This window comes from Fusarium verticillioides, chromosome 7 (genome assembly GCF_000149555.1).
Source record: "Fusarium verticillioides 7600 chromosome 7, whole genome shotgun sequence".
Lineage (NCBI taxonomy): Eukaryota > Fungi > Ascomycota > Sordariomycetes > Hypocreales > Nectriaceae > Fusarium > Fusarium verticillioides.
In genome coordinates this window covers 2599196-2617659 of record NC_031681.1, presented here as the reverse complement: position 1 = coordinate 2617659, position 18464 = coordinate 2599196, and the positions used below count along the sequence as shown (strand labels likewise).

Below are 18464 nucleotides of genomic sequence, written 5' to 3'. Positions count from 1 at the left end.
CCGTGGGTCTTTTCCTGTCTCGGTAGTCTAGGTTCAGGTCTTGGTCTAGGCAGGGTAGGGTTTAGGGTACAAAATTCCAACGAGGTCGAAGGTAATGTCGAGTTTGGGATGCAGAGAATCAAATTGTCTTGGAGTTGATGTGATGCGATTGATTCTGCAGCCTTATCAAGGTCTCACTCAGCTCCTCACGCAACCTTTGTCTTACTTAAAGGACCCGCATCTCGGTAGAAGGTGCATACTGTGGATTGTAAATATGCAGTGCTACGATGAATCGCCTCGCATGAGGCTACCTAGTTCGCCGAATAGAACAAACCGCCGATGCTACCTACTTACGGTACATTCTACAATACAACATCCCCTTGCCAAAGAGCCATTCGTCACGATATCGTCTTCAGCATCAACATCAGCGATAAACACGTGCCAGTTAAGGAAACCATATACCTGCATACTCACTAACACAAAGAGCCTCCAATGGCCACTCTTGACTCGGCAAACATGCGGTGTACCCGTCCCGTCAACCACTAAATCCCCATCACCACGAGTCAGTCGAAGCCTCAATACCCAACCATCTGTCTCGCCGCGGGGTTCCCGTCCAACACCACACATGCAATTCTCTCTCTCAGCACCTGTCAACACATTCTTTCTCGCCTCCGCTGCCCCGGCCGAGTCAAGCTTGATCTGGAAAGTAGTTCGCAAGTACGGATACGTACACTGTAGTTTAAGGCCCGCGCCGAATCCGATGAACCGCTCCGCCCAAGCCCAGCCACATTTTCTTGTTTAGAACTGGTTCATGCTGCTTCTGCGGAATGCGGCATGATTATCGTTACTTGGCGAGTGGGCGCGTATCCATTCTCGCGTGCGTGCTTCAAGGTTCTTATGTTCACGTATTGCCATTCAATGTTCATCAGCCGCTTGAAGCGATGGCCATGTGATCGGCCATGTAACATCGCCAACAAGCTACCCTACAGCTTGCAGTAGACTCTTCGAGTTATCGAGTGATGCTAGATAATAAGCAATCCACTGGTGAAGTTGTGATAGCAGCATGGTTTGAGGGTGTAGAACTGAGCATAAGCTCTGGATAGGTTTAGGGTGGGTTGACTAAATGCATCAAATAGGTATTGAGAACAAGTCTAGGATTTATCTATATTTATTAGATCTTTACAACTTTAGGATGAGTTGACTAAATCCATCAAATCTTTGACCAAGTATAGGATTAGTTGACTCAACTTACCAAATCTTTAGAATACCTAGTCAATACCCTCTCTCTTCTTTATCAAGAGTTTTCAAGCCTTATACTAAACTTGATGAATTTGAACTAATAATTCCATAGGTCTAGTCTAATCTTGTTACCTCTTCTACCGAATCCGCTGGCTTTGTATCCTCTTCACTACCGAGTTCGAGAATTTATTGACGAAGAGATCACTGTCTTCGCTCATCTCAGCCTCCGCGATGAATTCCATGATTGGCTTGATGCCAACTCCAACTTGATCCCCTCCAGCATGCTCATAGATACGAGCGAGGGTTTGATCGGCGCTTCCAGCCGCAACGCCGCCCCTTGATTGCAGAACTGTCTTCAGTTCACGAAGGCTCGATACTGTTGGCACGTATACATCCCGCGAGAAGTCCTTGGCTAACTCGAGCTCCTCGAGAATACTGAGTTTAGAAGTCGTTGCAAAGATAAGGAGGCGGTGGCCCTGCGTTTCTGTTAGCTAAAGATGCTGCCATGCCAATAAGTCGCTTACCTGAACAGCGTCTTTGGCGACCAAAGCAGATATTGTATTGGCTATTGTTGCCGAGAATCGAGGCCCAATAGGGTTCCATCCAATCAGCTTTTCGATGCTGTCCAATATCAGAAGACTGACGGCCGATTTCTGCGCATCGTTGAAGGTCTTCGTGATAAATTCCGACTTGGCTATGTCATCGCGATACTCGAGAAGCTTGTGGGGCGTGATGATCCGGATGAAAGGGATGTCTGAAAGCTTTGCGATGTGTGCAGCGAGGGCTGTTTTGCCGCTGCCCTGAGCGCCGTGGAAAATGATCGAAGATTTATGGTGTTTAGGATGCTCCTGGACCATGTGCGAAACACCAAGCACGTCGTTCAATATGTTTTGGATGTCAGGCGAATAATGTATAATTTCAGAATGGAGAACCGCCTCCAAATCCGTATCGGAGGCACCGTATGCAGGCCGGACCTCACTGAGAGCCAGTAAGAAATCGCTCCACTTGACTTTCATGTGCTCGATATCCTTTGTAACAGTGATCTGGTTGGCATCAGTGTGGCGAGAGAATGCACTGGCTGCCGCTGCCTTGACCAGACCAGCAATTTCAGCACCAGAGTAATTCTTGGTAAGGCGGGCAAGCTCAGCCAAGTCGACGTCATGGTCCAAGATGTCGTTCTTGACAAATTTGGAGGTGTGAATCTTGATGATACCGAATCGACCCTCTTCATCAGGAAGAGAGATCTCTAGCTGGACTTCTAGACGACCAGGTCGTAGCAGAGCCTCATCGATCATATCCTTTCGATTGGTCATGCCGATCAAAAGGATATTGTTAAGTTTATCCACACCATCGAGCTTGGCAAGGAGCTGGTTGACAACAGTATCACCAACTCCTGTGCCGCCACCAGATCCGGAACCTCGCTGCTTACAAACAGCATCAAGCTCATCAAAGATGATGATGTGAAGGCCGCTCTCGTCTCCCTTTTGCTTGTACTCCTTCTCTGCATCTGCAAATAACTTTCTGATATTCTCCTCGGACTGGCCCACAAACTTGTTTAGCACTTCGGGACCGTTGACGATCTTAGGTTCGTGAGCGTTTAGAGTTTTGCCCAATTGTCGGGCAATCAGGGTTTTACCAGTTCCTGGGGGACCATAAAGTAGTAGTCCCTTGACGTGATCAATGCCCATCTTGGCGACTATACCAGGAGGGAAAATACGAGACGCAAACACACGGCGGAAAATGGTGGAAATCTGAGTGTCTAAACCACCAATTCCAAGATCGTCAAACTTGAAACTGGGAGCGAAGATTGCGCTAGCGTTGGGCTTGTTCACTGAAGGTTTGAGTTTGAAGCCATCTCCTGTTTTGGCGTGGAAGAACACCTTGCTCTGGGGAATCAGGATACCTCTAGCATTGGGGTCCTGGCTCTTCTGTTCCGCTTCTGAAGACGTGTCCAAGCCCGTGAGTACCACGGACTCGACAATGACGAGAAGAGGAATGTTGCGATGGTCCATAAGCATGCGCTGCCCAGGAGCAAGCACTTGGTTCTGGTACGAGTCAATGAAGAGCTTGGAGAGCTCATCCTCATCGTAGGGAACGTCTGTCTTCTTGCTTTGGGTTCTGAAAGTGATCGAAAGCTCGACAGTGCCAAGGTACGCATCGGAACGAGCGCTGAATGGATTGTAGATCTCGCCGATGAACTCGTCCCTCATGGTGATGCCGGCCCATGTTCGCTGAGCGTCGGTGAGACTGATACCGCCTCTCGGGAAGCCTGGAATAGGCGTGGCAGTGACGACGTATTCGCCAACAGGCTGTCCGCCACGGATGAGGATATGATGGTCAGAGCCATCTCGGTTGGGAGGGAAGTCTTCGGGGGACACGGCGCATCTTCCTAGTTATGAGCTTCGTCGTCATGTTACCGTTGAAAGAGTAGGCTTACTTGTTGTTGTAAACGAATCTGGTTCTGAGAGTCTTATCTTCGATGGTCTCGACATGCAGCCGTGCTGCCCGAGGCGGAGCTCCCTGTTGCCCTGGATGAGGGCGGAATGGACGATTCATAGTTAGTAGGAGACCGAAGTGGTGGTGGTGATGTTGAAAGATGGAAGGTCCAAATTTGGATAAGCAATGTGTTGTCACAATCCTCGATGCAGGGGAAGCTACCCACCTTTAAGTAAATCGAGTCCCCTAAGGACAGTTTTAGGTGGCGATCGCAGCTCAATGGCGGGGTCCCGGTCTGCCTGTGACACAGCCTCCGTCACAGGCGGGTGTCAGCCCAGTGGAAGGTGACGACACGGCCCCCACTAACTAATGAAGGTTACCTAAAGTGACCTAAACTTGGGGAAGGGTCCTCAAAGAAGACTAAACGTTCACTTTCATTATCCTGATACCGTTAACATGCCACTGTGAGTACATGTTGTTCAAGTACCTACCCAATTGCCACGTGAGCTAACTCTCTGTAGCCACTTACTAGGAAAGAAGTCGTGGAACGTGTACAATGCCGACAACATCGCCCGTGTTCGTCGCGATGAAGCCGCCGCAAAGGCCGCCGAAGAAGCTGAGGAGCAGCGCATGCAAGAGATAGATGCACAACGGCGCCTGGCTATTCTTCGAGGAGAAGTACCACCACCGATCGAAGACGATGAACCACCAAAAGACGAGGAGCCTCCCGTTCGTGATCGCGATGCGTTGCAAAGGACGAGTACGCGACGGAAACGAAAACTACCAGGCGAGGACGATACCGACTTTGAGATGCGAATAGCAAGAGAAAACGACAACTCGGCTCTTGTAAGAATAGAGCCTGAGAGGAAGAGCACAAGTTCTGCCCCCCTTGTGGATCGTAATGGGCATATTGATCTTCTAGGCGATGAAAAGTCCAGAGCTCATGCTGAGAAGAATGAAGAGGCTGAAAAGGAAGCCAAGAAGAAAAAGCAGAGCTACGAGGATCAGTACACAATGCGCTTCTCGAATGCTACAGGAAAGGATGGCGTTCTTAAACCATGGTACTCTCAATCTGATGCTGCAGTCCCTGATGCTTCGTCAAAAGACGTTTGGGGAAACCAGGACCCCAATCGCAAAGAACGAGACGCCAAGCGCATGGTATCCAACGATCCTCTCGCTATGATGAAAAAGGGAGCTTCCAAGGTTCGGGAGATCAAACAGGAGAGGAAGCGTTTCCAGGAAGAAAGAGAAGAAGAGTTGAAGCAGATGCGCCGAGATGAACGACACCGTGAGAAACGGCGTAGAAGGCACCATGATAGGGACAGGAGTAGAGAGCGACATAGGGGTCGCGATCGTGATGAGGAGAGGTCTCCCATTCGGCATGAGCGGAGACACAGGTCAAGAGAAGGAAGACATAGCCATAGTGGTTATTCTGATTCACGAAGTCGAAGACATGACCGTCGCGATAGAGAAGGGTCACGGCATGAGAGGCACTACGAGGAGAGTCGAGAACGAAAAGAGAGACACCGGGGAGATGATGAGTCTCATAAGAGAGACTCGCGATCTTCAGAGGGGGTTAGTCATGAACGACGACGACACCATTCCAAAAGTTGATAGCTTAGCATATGATACCCATTTCAATGACTTTCACGATTTGTACCCTTTGATATTTCATACTTGATCTGACTGCCTGTTGGTGACAGAGAAACAAACTCTCGCACGAAGGCTCTGCATCCATGTGACTGACGCCATGAGTCTTATCTGGCATCATGACTACGGTCGTGACGCCATGATTATGATGATAAACTGGTGTCAATAGTCCATTGGAGCTCTTGAGGTTGTGGCCATATCGTTCAGTGACAGGTTCATCTGGAAGGAAGGGTATGATGCAAGAACGTCTACGCAACACCTTGGTAAAGAACACATCAGACTGCTCACAGCTGTCTATCTCGATGCTTTAGTTGGGGACTTGGAAGAAGAAGTTCGCAGAGCTCACATGATATTGCAAAGATGGTATAATTCTGAGATCTGTACACATCCATTAGGCAGCATTTCTATGCCAAGCGATAGGGTATATTACACCAAAATACTAAAAAGTCAAACTAAGAAGCTCGTCCACACACGTCGCCTACTCATTGCTCCCCTCAACCCACGGCAACCTGATCTCAACAGGCTGCATGTGTGCCTCAACCATCTCAGGCACCTTCTTCGTCTCCAATCCCTTCAAAGCCTCTCTGATCCTCACATACGTCTCCTCACTCAGCCCCTCCTTACGATCACAGTAGATATCAACGCCCTCCTTCGTAAACACCGTAGGGGCAAACCACGTAACAGCCCATCTCTCCTTGACACCCTCTGAAGTGACGGCCTCGCCCCAGCCCAGCAATTCCCAGTGCGAGTTGACAAAGACAAGCCATCCTTTGCCCCGCCAGTCCCAGCCGATAGACGAAGCTTGTGTGTCGGTGCCCTGGACCGTCTTGAGCGTTCCGTCCTTGGAGAGCGGCTCGTACTCAACGAGGTCGTCGAGACGGGGTCGGCCATCTGCTGTTCCGGGGAGGAGCTTGTATGTGATGCGGACGTTGCGGGCATCGCGCCACATGCTCAGCGTCGAGTGCGTGACGCTCCATGTTGTGGTGAGCCAGTCGAGCGTGGGAGGGTCCACGGGAGGTGAGTTCTTGGTAGCTGGGGCATATTTGGTCGGGGGGTTGAGCTTGATGGGCTTTGGATCGGCCATGATGTAGTGTAGTAGTGTAGATTCAATGACGTGTGTTACAGTGACAAAAAGAAGCAACGAAAATGTTAGTTTAGATGGTATGAAACTAGGTCGGGTAAGGATGAGTATATTAGACTACTTTTGTGAGAAGAACAGATGGATTCACATGAAAAAAAAACTTGCAATTGCAAGGTTGCTTGATAATGAAATGGTATGCTTGGTACCTAATTTCTTCACAAGCAAGAAATGAAACACGCCAGGCTTCGGGTGGCCGCAGATCTGCAACACAAACACCAGGGGAAAGACATCTTCATTCGTTGACTTTCGCTAAATTTTCCGACTGCATAACTTATCCTAGCCTATTTGTTTCTAATTAAGTCCCGTCTCGGCTTTTTGATTATCAGTCTGATGTCACTGATATTTCGTTTTCTCTCTAAAACATTGGCTGCGATACTGTCCAGCTTCAGGGCATGAAAAGTATCGCGCAATAGTCTGGTATATCTGTATCAACAATTTGTTTTGGTCCGCAAAACAAGGAGCCACGATTTATGCCATGATCATAATTTTGTTCTCAGATATTTTCTAATCCTTGTTGTTTCTCTATGCCGACGGACGCCCAGACGGGATGACGGACGGAAAGGCCCAAGAGTCAAGCCACAATCGCTGCCCAACAGCCACAACTCCACAATCAGCCTCAACCCCAGATTCCATTTGCACCAGACACACATCATTCTTTCCAACGTCTCACTTGGCTCACTTCACTCATTAATCTCCTCATCTCACTCACTAAAAGGAGTGCCTCTCGTTGCCTGCCTCACTATTCAAGTGAACCACACTCAACCGCATTCCTTCTCACACACTTGCAAGATGGATCCCACGGAAAACGACGTGGAAGTCTCTGATGACGACCTCATGGCTCAGATGGGCTTCTCATCCTTCGGCGCTGCATCACCACCTTCCAAGCGCCGTCGCTACAATCCAAATGCCGATGCTCTGCTGCCATCCAAGTCATCAGCAACCGGCGCAAACTCTACAGCTCTAGGAACCGGCTCAAACAAGGATGAGATCTCACTGGATGACGACGATAACGAAGGAGATGCCAATCCAGAACAGAAAGTGTCAGCGCAAGCGCGCCCGGCTAGCCTACCCCAGAGACCTGCTCCGGCGCAAGCCACACCTCAAGGCCAGCACCCAGGCGCACATGGGGCCAGGGGTAACAAGTTCACCGGGTACTACGACCGCCTGTCCAACGAGAACCCCTGGGAAAAGATCGAGAAGGCCCGGGGCTTGACGACGAGGGGAACGTGGATCATCCCAAATGCTGGGAACGCTGCGACCACAGGTGATGCTCCTGCCTGAAGCATTGACACCAACGGACAACTGCCAATGTACACGTATTGTACGACCTGGACGTTGTTAAAAGGAAAGCCTCGTCAGCATAGACCACACCGGGAAGCGCTCGATGCAGTGCTGCATGGTTATGGCTCATACTGTGGCCAGAGGCAGATTTTGATATCAAATATCGTGTCACGTGTCACGTCATGTGACATATGCGACAGGGGTCTTAACAACCTCCGAGTACCATTATGACGGGACTTCAACTCACTACGCCAATATGCCTCATATCACATGCCTGTCCTTACTCAGACTGGCCCGCCGATGGTCTGGAGGGGCGTGGGGAGCAGGTCAATCACATCTACGGGGGGGTTATCACATCAATTAGTCCCAGGACTATGCCTTCAGTGAAAGAGGGGAAACGAGATATTGCTTGCTATGAGACTCCATACTCCAGTCGAGATATCCACAAAGAAAACCGTCTTACAGGTCCTGGCTCCTCCCAAGATGGTCTCGTCAGTTCTCCAGGCTCGCCGCGTTACCCAATGGAGCGATCTCAACGTCGCTGCCACCCCTGATTGGGGCAAGCGTCTTAAATACACTGCTTTGCGAGTCTGCTACTTTTCTCCATCCTGTCATCTTCTCGCTCCAATGCTTTCCAAGGTTTCTCACTCAGTACACCCCCCTCGGCAAATGCCACGAGCAGAACGTCCTTGCAGCCCTCGGCTGCTCCCGCGTCACCCATACCCTGAGAGGTTTCCAAGCACGTCTTCCATGCAGTAATCGGTTCCGACACATCATGTCTTGCTGCAAACCCGCTGACGCTATCCCTGGCACCCCACAGAAGCTGGGGAGGAGGTGTACTTTTAACAAACACCCCTAGATCGTTCAGTTCATCCAATCATAAGCCATAAGTCGTGAAAAAGCCGCCCATCTTCGCCCTCTTCGCGTGTTTTCCCCCACACCTGCCCCAGAAGCCACGAGGCTGGTGTTCCTGGCTAGGAAGTGCCCGCACACCTGCCCTGTCGTTCTGCGTAAAAGCAGCAAGACACTGCGCGCCAGGCGGCTCAATTGCCGCGCTTAATGCCCCTGATTTCAACGTCACCTCACGCTCCCCTTGCATGAACTACTCGTTCATGCAGGTCGTGGTGAGGGTGGCATGACAAGCGTATGATACTCGCTAAATACAAAAAACAATTAATCTGGAAATCCGGGAATCTGATATCGTGTGTTCCTGCATTTTGCAGTGAAACTATTTGCGCAAGTAGGAAATTTTGGTGAATCGCATGTGGCCGAAAGTTGCTCGCTAAGTAAATTTTTGGTCGAAAAAGTTCAAGATGCCGCTCCAACGAAAAACCCAAAGAATCATCTAGTTCTCAGGGGATGGAAATCGTGCGCGGGCCTTGCTGTACTCTTTGCCATGCTTGCGAGAAGCTTTGGTCTTCAGCGAGCTACGATACTCGGTTAGTCTCAATTCACTCCTCTTTGACTCTGCGATTTGAGCCGCGCATGAAAAACTGCAGTTGCGTTTGACATACGGCGAAAAAAACTCGCAAAGTTTGTTCGACTTACCCAACTTTCTTTTGTGTCCATTCAAGATCGCTGCGCACCTCATGGGCGTCTCGCATACCCTCCTGGAAGCGCTCACGAGTCTTCGCAAGACGAGCCTGAGCCTTCTTCTGAAGCTCCATAAGCTCGCGGTGTTTGGCATTCATTTTACCAGATCTACCCACAAAATCGAGTCAGTATACATCTTGACCAAATGAAAGTATGAAAGCTTGCCTTTTAAAGGCAAGCTTGTGTAACCTTTGCAAATATCGGCGAACAAAGATAGTCTGCTTGTGTTTGTGGGAATCGGATTGGAGATCCACTTACGTCTGAGCTTGCACAGCCATACTGCGGTCAAGGGGGATTGGGTCAAAAGAGTTGGCAAAGCGGTCTTGCATGTACTCCTGGAAGTCAACACCGCTAGCAGAGCGAGTGCTTTCATATTCGCCGTACCCGCCAGAATATTGGTACCCGGATGAGGTAGCCGAGTATCCACCATTGCTGTAGGAGGGGATGCCCGAGGCGGAGCTAACCGAGTCATCACATTCCGGAGGCGAGACGGAATACTGGCTGTAGGTGGGGTATTGGGAGCCCTTGGAGGGAACGGGAAGAGGCATGGAGTAGCCCGCAGGAGTGTAGTGAGAAGACATGATGATTATTTGACAGAGAAGAAGATGTGTTTATGCCAATTGAATATTTTGACAAGTGACCCGAGTGATTGTTCAAGGTTGAGTAGGCTGAGGACAAGTGAAGCTCAGTTGAGGTATGAGAGTCGTGTATCAAGACAACAAGTCAAGGAGACTGTGTATAAGTGCTGGGCAAGTTGGGACTTCAAGTCAGGAGCTGGTTGAAGAGTGATGAGAAAGGAAGAAGAAGAAGAAAGCTTCAACAGCATCAACTCTGGCCTTTTTATACTTTTTTCAGGAACCTTGATCGGCCAAACCGGAAGAACTTCAGGATAACTCATCTTGACACCATTCGTCGACGAAGGACGAGTAACCCCGCCCATGAGGGCGTGTCATAGGATATGACAGGACGATGGCATGGTCCTGAGGGTAATGAGAGGCTAGACGAGACGATCACGACGAGATGCACAGGTGTGGGCCATCACGGACGGCAACAATATGACCAGGTAACAAAACTTCAAAACTAGGACTACTAGGAGGGTGACTAGGGAGGCTAGAAGCGGCAAAGAGCCTTGGAAGGGTAATGAAATGTTAGAGAACCATCCGAGATGTACTGCCGTTTGACATCCGAGCCAACGAAAGAGAAGAGTAACGGAGCATGCTCAAGATAGGGCTTTTGGGGGAGGGTGAGTATAGAGAAAGACCAATCTTTGAATAAGGCGTAACCTAAAGGAAGAGTGGCTTTAAGATACTTCGAGGGCAATGCTTTGACAAATGCAGTGACGTTGAAATTGTAAACGCCTCTGAGCTACGCCGTTGGCTGCGTGTAACAAGACCAGCCTAGGATGAGCATGGGCATGTGCATATGCCTAGAGTAAAGACTGCAATCTCAGATGTCAGATGTAACAATTAAGAGGGTAAAAAATGGAGACCACCTTGGGCCCAAAACGATATTTACCGGGCAAGTTTAGGGGAGAGACTGGGGAGATGTACTTGATAGGGCAATGGATATGTGTCAAATATGGCGCCGGGCAGAACATGACGATACCATGTGCTAGCGGGCAATTAATAAAAAGAGAAAAAAATGCGTCTGTGTGCCAGAGCGGAGACCGAGAGAAGACCCGACTTGGAAGGGACCGACCCAGACCGTATGGTACAGCAGGAGAAGTGCAAGAGAAAGTAAGATGCTGGTAAGATGCCATGCATATCCGGGTCCATCAACAGACACAAGTGGCTGCACTAGCCCTTGGGTCCAAACGTTGAGAAAGGATAAGGACCATGTGTAGAATTTGTCTTGGGGGCAAAAGCTTTCCCACCGATATTTGCTTGTCTGGAGCGATTAACTAGAGACCGACAGTGTTAGTCGTCTGAGCGTCACGGGCTTGGTCGTTGAGAAGCGGAGGAGGCAAGTCGAGGCCGGGCTTGGATTGGGCTCTTGGTCCAGTGACGTGAGGGACATATCCGATGTAAACTAGGCTGGCATGCTGCTTTTTGGTGATAGCTAGTTATGGATTGAAAGCAGGTAAATGGATCGCAGGTAAGAAAGGACCAAACGGACAGCGCAACGAACGACCTAATCAACGCTGACTGGTCGGAGAGCTGACTAGATGGACCTAGGTAAGTAAAGTAGACACCAATGCCCACACCCTCACAAAGGCATATCTGTACCATACAGAGTACATCTCAATCGGCCGGGTTCCGGTACCGTTTGGAGTAGCGGGTAACATTGGTGGTGGGTGTCTGAAGAAAAAAGACATTGGTTGCCTCACCGTGTAATGGATATTCGTGAGAGATCACCAACGCCTGTTAGAACCTTGGCATTCCATCTTCAGGTCCAGTACAAGCGCTCTGGGCAAGGAAATAGCAAGTCATCTGCGCGGAGGAGCGGATACTGGAGAATGCAGGCTGCTGAATGTATCCGCAGTGTAATTTTGGGATGCATTAGGACTGCATCTTGTTCCTTGCTGCAGGGGAGTAGGCAGGAGCATGGAGAATGGAGACGGAGGCGGAGAGAGTCGCAAACAAGCGCGCTGACGCTAAGCAAAGCCAAAAGACGAAGTTGATGGAAAAGCAGCCTTGGATTTTCATTTTCCCTCTAAAGCACCAAACACAATCTCGCCCACACCCCCCTCCAATTGCATCTTGTTCGCTGGCGGCGTTTTAACCAAAAAGTCCAGACATGTCTGTCGAGGCAGAAGGAAGAGGTAATAATCAAGATAGTCCTTGCAATGGTCTGAGCGAGGATTGGCTCTCAACGCCGGTTGACAGGGTGTGAATTGAGAAGCGAACGCAAGGCGGCGGGTCGGGTAGAGGTGCATCAAGTCGGGCAATTTCTGGCATTACTCTGTCCTGTAACTGTCTGTACCTTTACAGCAGAGCACAGGAGGTAAGGTAAGGTAATGTAATGTAGTGATGCGTTGTCAAAACGATTACCAGACGTTGCTGTGACGGTGGGTTTGATGATATGCAATTGTATCCATGGTTAGGTTGTATTGTATGGGGTGAAAGACAAGACAAGGTCCGGTATTGAATTCCAGGGACCCGATCGAGGGGTCACCTCAATCGACAGGTGTCTCTGACACCTTCTCTACAAAGATGGTGTGCCATTTGCAGGAGCTTTTCTGTCTGGCAGGTGCGTGCAATACATTTCCTTACGTAGTGGAAGCTCTTAAGAATGGAAGGAGGAAGGATCCATCCATGAGATGAGCTGGACGCATCAAGTTTGGTGGGATGGTGGGGGAGGAAAGTGCGTGCGTGCGTAACGTACCTTCTTACATCCCATTGATGATGACAGCCATTTCGTTTTGGTTGGATTTGCTTTTTCCTTTGCTTGATTCAATCTTGGATGTTCCACGTGCCGTAACAATTTTTCTATCACAATCACGCAGAGCCTCATTGACCATATCTGAGATATCTTATATTGACAGAACTCAATTAAGCTCGTCATGAAGCATTTGACGGGCCATGTAACACCGAGAACCCATTGCCTTGATACAACTCCAAGGATCCACTATCACGACTTCAACACGACTTTTGAGATGCTTCATGTTCGGATTCTTGAGCTTTCGGCTTCACCACCCTCGATCTGTTCAACCTTTTGTCCAACGCAATTCCATTGGCGAAAAGAATCGGTCAAATTCTGGCAACAATTGATTGGATAATGCTTGTACAAATGCAGCATGATTGCATCCATTGCAATGGGTCTTTTCAGTACATACGGCATTTCTTCCTTATTTCTCGCCCCTCCCCGCTTGCCACTACCGACCAGTCACCACAAGGTACACCGCAAGATCCACCATCCACCATCTTTATCTAGTTGGTGAGCATTGGCACAGTTAGCTCAGACTATCTGTGACAGGGTACATGCTTAGACGTTTGTCCTAGATGGACTTTTAGCTTGTGAGTTTTATTTGACGAACCTTGAAGGGAATTCGCGAAAAGATCGATCTAATCGTTGTCTCTGAGCCGGTATGGTTTAATCAAGACCATCTTAGAGACCCGATATGGATGGATTACGAGAGGAAATGAAATGCTATATCTTTGGCGCGTCCAGAGTCTTCGCAAGGCCAATATCGACTTGAAAAGATGCTCTCTTGAACTTCCACATATGCCCCATGGTAGCCTGAGCCGTGAGGGAAACGACCAGCCACATGAGCACTCGACAAAGGGAAATATCTATCACTGATCATATCAATACATTCTTTATCCAGCTTAAGCCCCCTACACTCTGCATATGCTGCACAGCCGGACCGACGCTCGTTGTAGGAGGTCCCTGACACACCCGGCCTGTCAACCGACAGCTACGAACGGAGACGTTGCCCCGGTTATGCGTAGATTCTGGGCTGTAGCTCTGCTGTATGGTGACAGTTCTGGAGTCTGCGGCAACGGCGCCCCTTTGACGTCGCCATCATGAGCCACTGTGACACGTCTTCAACGGTTCCTGTCGCTACCCGCCACTCAGAAATTGAAGTCGTCACTTAACTCTCTCAAGAGCTGTCACGGTTCATGCACATCCGATGCGGGTAGTTGCTTCGTTCGAAATTCGTTGTAACTTTCTTTCTTGTCTCACTGTTACTGCGTCCCCAGAGCTGGGATGTCCTTGGGCGACGTCCGATCAGCGTCGGCATCAAACGAGGGCTATCCTGGCTCATCCACCTCGCGATCTTGTTAGTTGCGCATCACTTGCGATGATCGTGTTCTGGTACGTCTTGAATGGCAAGTCCTACCACGAAATCCGAGGGCCTATCACCCAGGTGGCATGACTTGCGAGCCCTGCGTTGCGAGCTGTGCGTCAGATTTAGTTCAAGCTGCTGTGCTTCAATCATTCAGTCTCCTGGAGATCATGGAGTCGACTGATCTGCCCGCCTCACATTGATCGATTTGAGGCCATGAAAGCGAGATGAACCGGTGGATGATGACTGGAACCGAATACTGACGCGAGATTCGTCCAGATTGGACAGAGATGAAAGATGACTGACTTGTATCTCCACAAGGAGCCAGGTGCCTTTGTTTTGCAGTGCATTGCATTTGCATTGCATGACAAGGCGGGTGTCGTCCTCCAACAGCGCATCCGCTTGCCCACTTACAAATGCCATCAGGACTTGACTCGGACCTCTGGTTCGTTCCGTGTCATAAACTATTCGGTGAAAGACGAACAAGTTGCGTGAAGGCACAATCCTGACTGCAATATGACTATCCAAGCGTACATATCTCGAAATGCTGCAAATAGTACGTACTTATCATCTACACGCCTCCCCTGCCATGATACCCTCCATCACGCACGGACAACTCAGCGCCTTTGCGTGCGGCAAGGCGTGGCCCAGGCACACGGAGGGGAAGATGCAACTTCGTGCAGGGGGGTTCGATGATGGGGCACCGTCTAATAGGACGACAAGCTTAAAGAGAGATGCAGAGTAGATAGATTTTCTTTTCTTTTCTGCGAAGATGGTGTGAATGGTGTGCGCTGGACTCGAGGCTTTGCCGACGGAACGATTGATATCCAATTAGCCAATCTATCTCCCAACTACAACAGCCATTTACACATACCAAGCTATTTACCCAATGCAGAAGGAGTTCTGTCAGGAAATATCTCAGAATATCTCGCTTTTGATTTGCTAACATGACGTAGAGAGTCTTTCCACTATGTAAGCAGAAGCCGCCTCTGACTTGAGCGACTCATCCCGCCACCACGGACACTGTCGTGTAAGTCCGCCTTCAACGACCGGACATAACCGAGAGACAAAAGCCTCCATGTCTATGTTAAATTCCCCTAATCTGCCAAAAATGGAACGCTCAAACAAATCTGTACAACTGATTTGGCTCTGGTTGAATAGCATCCGAGAGTCTGTTCAACACAGTGAGTCTCCGAGGTTGTGTAACATTCTGCAGCCCGACTGATGATTATCACCGGAATTCCCAGCTCAGATACCTCGTGGCACGGATGTATTATCCAGGCCGTTGAGCAGAAAGTGAGCAATACGAATGCTGTACGGCGTTCGTACAACAGACGTCAAAAGTGGCGCAACCAGTCAGTTTCTTGCAAAGGTGTCATGAGGAGTAAGTGAAAAGGAAAAGGAGATGCGTTTCGTCTCGTTATCTAGATACCTCTGTGGTCTCGTTCTGTCTACATAGTCCCGAAGACATCACACCTATCATGCTGTCCCGTTCCGTTTTCTATACCAGATGTTCCACCGAAGTTCAGGAATAGATATATATCATCCCGATGTGACACCGCATGACACCTGAAAACAAGGTTCGCAGCCAGGTACCCCAAACCGGAGAACCGTTATGTTGATTTTTGTAAGAGGGTTTCATGTTCTTCCTCCTCTTCCGCACGCCGTTCCCATCTCGCAAGCCTAGCTGAGTAAAGTACAAACCAAAAACAAAGCCCTCGATGCCGAGAACATATGTAAAAACTCAATCTCCAGCAGACCCATTTTCACAAGATAAATGCTTTGACAAAGAAGAAGGAGTAAGAGAAATAAAAAAGACGGGAAAACGAGGGGAGAGTAGGGTATACACATGAACCCCCAATGCATGCACAATGTCAGACTAATGCATTGCATATATGCGATTGCTCAATCTCTCATATGCGCCGTGATCTGGTGGAAATAGCAGCTTTTTATGCTCATAAGAGCCGCTCCCATCCTGAAATGTGCACCGTCTAAGAGAAGACCTTGAGGAAGCCCCAAATACCAAGACCGCTGAGCACGGGAATCGTCAGGTTATCATCCCAACCGAAGATGTCAACTACTTCACTGGCAGAAGCGACAAAGCCGGACCACAAGCTCATGACACCGAGCGCGAGGGCTCCAGAGATGGTTGTCTGCTCCTTGGAGACACCAACAGCCTCGCAGATGGTCTTGGGCAGCGAGAGAACACCCTTGAAGAGGAAGTTCTCGTCACCAGGGAATGGGCCAACTGTAGGGACGAGCCAGCCGTAGAAGAAGTACGATGTGCCAACGCCAACGAGGAAAGCAGCAGTCGAGCCAGCAAGAGACTTGCCCCTGCGAAGACGGGGGGTATATCGGCCCCAAAGTCGACCGAAGGTGCTGGCAGCGGTGTCGCACCAGCTGAGCAAGAGAACGCTCATGATACCAACATCCTTGGGGAAGCCATAGAGGACGACCCAGGCACCGAGGAGGTAGAAGATCACACCGTTCCAGCCAGAGTACTCGCTCTCGCGCATCAAAGCACCGAGGACCTTGACATAGAGACGGTTGACGGACGCATATCGGTGTCGGAGCCAGTCAGTGGCAGCGATTGGGATGAGCGCTGACATGAGCCACGGTGTGACTGATGTAGTCTGAGTTCCCGTCACGTAGAGCCAGATAACGAAGAAACCGATCGACACGTGGAGCACCTTGCGGGGTACCTCGTGCTTGTGTACAAAGGTTCTCCAGTGTCGGTGGATAGGGATAAGGCCCAAGGGACTGGGACTTCGACTAAAGTCACGCCAGGACCATCCCACCGGTGTTGCAGGTTGAGGCGGCGCAAGGTGGCCATTTGATGTCGTGGACTTTCCGTTGCCGTTACTGACGAGCGCCCCATTAGACGTCGCCTGCTCCTCTGGAATAGTATCCTTGGACACCTTGCCCGCCTTAGCAGCAGTGCTCGTACGCCTCGTCAAGCGCGTCACGGCCTGTGTATCGATCGGCGAGCGGCTGCGGGTTCGGGCGCGTCGAAACTCGGGGGACTCGGATAGATCCTCATCGGGCTCCTCCTCGAGGGGCTGCGGCGTGGGTGTCCGTCTCCGGGCAGCCGAGCGTGTAACGGGGCCCATGTAATCGGCGGCATCGCGCTCGGATGGGGTGGGACTCGGCGAGATGACGCGGGGGGTCTCCGGGATCTTGGATCGGAAGGACATGGTGTAGGAGAATGGTGGGAGGGCGGAACAGCGGATGGCGCCGACTACTATGCGACTGAGAGCGTTGAAGCCGGAGGGCCAGAAGGTATTGGGTATTGTAGAGTGGAGATGTTTATCACGGCGCGATGAGCGCACCGTTGAGATGGGTTCTGACGGAGATGAAATTGTGAAGGTGTTGGGGGTGTCGTAGTGAGAGGATCCGTTAGTGGGAATATTATGTTGCTTTTTCCCCAAATCCAAAAGATGTTGCTCGTGGTCGTCGTGGTCGTGGCTATGTCGTAGATAGATGTGGCGTAGACCTTGGCCGCTGTGTTCAAGACCAAGATTCTGCTGGTGGTGGTGATGCTGAAGGTGATGATGATGTAGCTGCTGGTTCTGGCCGTAACCCTGACTCGGGCTCAGGCTCTGACTCGAATTCCGGTTCGGGGGACTCGGGCTACGTTTTGGCCGAGACTTGAGAGAGTGGTGAGAGTCGAGGGTGTTTATTGAATCCAGATTGATTAACAAGGGTGCAGCGGAGGTTGGATCCCCCGCCGCATGATGGGTTCGGAGATATAAGGTACTGATGACCGTGGCCGTGACCGGGGCACGCACACATGTAGTACGGCGGAACTACTAACCTACGGTACAGCACAGGTCTTAGATGTACAGGCTTGTGAGAGACTGGGCCGAGTGATGGATATGCCAATGGGGGGTTAACTCGACGGGCGTGACTAGGCCGCTGAGACAAGAAGAGAACAGAAGAAAATAGAGAGTCGCGTGACCCTGAGGATACTTGCTAAGACCTAAGCGAGGCTTTTCTCGAGGATCGTTGTGTCGCTGGTTCTTGATCAAGTTTGGCGTTGGTTGGCTTTGGCTGCAACGGTTGGAGATTTTTCGTCTGGGTCCAGACTCGGAACTCTCCAGATACGTACCTACCTGTGCATCTGTGGCGTTGATCTCAGTTCAGTTCAACCCGCACAAGACACCGCCTTTTTCCAAGAATGTCTTTATTCTAGCATGTGATGATCTACGAGAGGGTCTGTTGAAACAAAACACCTCGGTCTTGGAGATATTATCATGTAAAATTTGGTAAAAATATTCGTATTGCAGCAGAGTCTACTAATAGCTTGTGAAGGACCATATAAAATTAAAAAACAAGATTATATGTTAATCCTGGCACTCACCAGTCTCAGTCTCCGGCTCTTCCGCAACTGCCCTGATTGCTTCTTGTGCAATATCT

General features: G+C 50.0%; 6 protein-coding genes across 11 annotated transcripts; 2 read left to right on the top strand and 4 right to left on the bottom strand.

Annotated features, from left to right (window-relative positions):
- Positions 1-1092: 1092 nt before the first annotated feature.
- Positions 1093-3917, bottom strand: FVEG_11582 (vesicle-fusing ATPase). Its single transcript, XM_018900894.1, has 3 exons — positions 3656-3917; positions 1743-3603; positions 1093-1694 (listed from the first exon to the last, which is right to left on the bottom strand). The coding sequence occupies exons 1-3, from the start codon at positions 3772-3774 to the stop codon at positions 1356-1358; spliced, it is 2319 nt and encodes a 772-aa protein (XP_018759272.1). The 5' UTR covers positions 3775-3917; the 3' UTR covers positions 1093-1355.
- A 100-nt stretch (positions 3918-4017) lies between these two features.
- Positions 4018-5323, top strand: FVEG_11581 (hypothetical protein). Its single transcript, XM_018900893.1, has 2 exons — positions 4018-4118; positions 4176-5323. The coding sequence occupies exons 1-2, from the start codon at positions 4111-4113 to the stop codon at positions 5266-5268; spliced, it is 1101 nt and encodes a 366-aa protein (XP_018759271.1). The 5' UTR covers positions 4018-4110; the 3' UTR covers positions 5269-5323.
- A 315-nt stretch (positions 5324-5638) lies between these two features.
- FVEG_11580 (hypothetical protein) lies at positions 5639-6950 on the bottom strand. Its single transcript, XM_018900892.1, has one exon. It carries the CDS (start codon positions 6386-6388, stop codon positions 5783-5785), a length of 606 nt encoding a protein of 201 aa, XP_018759270.1. The 5' UTR covers positions 6389-6950; the 3' UTR covers positions 5639-5782.
- A 134-nt stretch (positions 6951-7084) lies between these two features.
- FVEG_11579 (hypothetical protein) lies at positions 7085-9958 on the top strand. The gene has a single exon (XM_018900891.1). The coding sequence runs from the start codon at positions 7235-7237 to the stop codon at positions 7724-7726; it is 492 nt and encodes a 163-aa protein (XP_018759269.1). The 5' UTR covers positions 7085-7234; the 3' UTR covers positions 7727-9958.
- FVEG_11578 (hypothetical protein) lies at positions 8069-12621 on the bottom strand. Of its 6 annotated transcripts, none has more exons than XM_018900887.1 (5): positions 11646-12621; positions 10812-11475; positions 9578-10757; positions 9275-9427; positions 8069-9153 (listed from the first exon to the last, which is right to left on the bottom strand). In XM_018900887.1, the coding sequence occupies exons 3-5, from the start codon at positions 9898-9900 to the stop codon at positions 9072-9074; spliced, it is 558 nt and encodes a 185-aa protein (XP_018759265.1). In that variant the 5' UTR covers positions 9901-10757; positions 10812-11475; positions 11646-12621; the 3' UTR covers positions 8069-9071. The 6 variants fall into 6 exon arrangements, with proteins under 6 accessions (XP_018759265.1, XP_018759266.1, XP_018759264.1 ...); XM_018900888.1 differs by having other exon boundaries at positions 10870-11475; XM_018900886.1 differs by having other exon boundaries at positions 9578-11475.
- A 159-nt stretch (positions 12622-12780) lies between these two features.
- FVEG_11577 (phosphatidate cytidylyltransferase) lies at positions 12781-18219 on the bottom strand. Its single transcript, XM_018900884.1, has 2 exons — positions 14923-18219; positions 12781-14851 (listed from the first exon to the last, which is right to left on the bottom strand). Exon 1 carries the CDS (start codon positions 17240-17242, stop codon positions 16040-16042), a length of 1203 nt encoding a protein of 400 aa, XP_018759262.1. The 5' UTR covers positions 17243-18219; the 3' UTR covers positions 12781-14851; positions 14923-16039.
- Positions 18220-18464: the final 245 nt, after the last annotated feature.

Coding starts and splice junctions, on each gene's coding strand:
- FVEG_11577 (XM_018900884.1), bottom strand. CDS start 17,242: ATGTCCTTCCGATCCAAGATCCCGGAGACCCCCCGCGTCATCTCGCCG.
- FVEG_11582 (XM_018900894.1), bottom strand. CDS start 3,774: ATGAATCGTCCATTCCGCCCTCATCCAGGGCAACAGGGAGCTCCGCCT. Junction 3,604..3,655: donor AGATTCGTTTACAACAACAA/GTAAGCCTACTC, acceptor ATAACTAGGAAG/ATGCGCCGTGTCCCCCGAAG. Junction 1,695..1,742: donor TCGCCAAAGACGCTGTTCAG/GTAAGCGACTTA, acceptor ACAGAAACGCAG/GGCCACCGCCTCCTTATCTT.
- FVEG_11578 (XM_018900885.1), bottom strand. CDS start 9,900: ATGTCTTCTCACTACACTCCTGCGGGCTACTCCATGCCTCTTCCCGTT. Junction 9,428..9,577: donor ATGGCTGTGCAAGCTCAGAC/GTAAGTGGATCT, acceptor TTTTGTGGGTAG/ATCTGGTAAAATGAATGCCA. Junction 9,154..9,274: donor TGGACACAAAAGAAAGTTGG/GTAAGTCGAACA, acceptor CGAGTATCGTAG/CTCGCTGAAGACCAAAGCTT.
- FVEG_11580 (XM_018900892.1), bottom strand. CDS start 6,388: ATGGCCGATCCAAAGCCCATCAAGCTCAACCCCCCGACCAAATATGCC.
- FVEG_11579 (XM_018900891.1), top strand. CDS start 7,235: ATGGATCCCACGGAAAACGACGTGGAAGTCTCTGATGACGACCTCATG.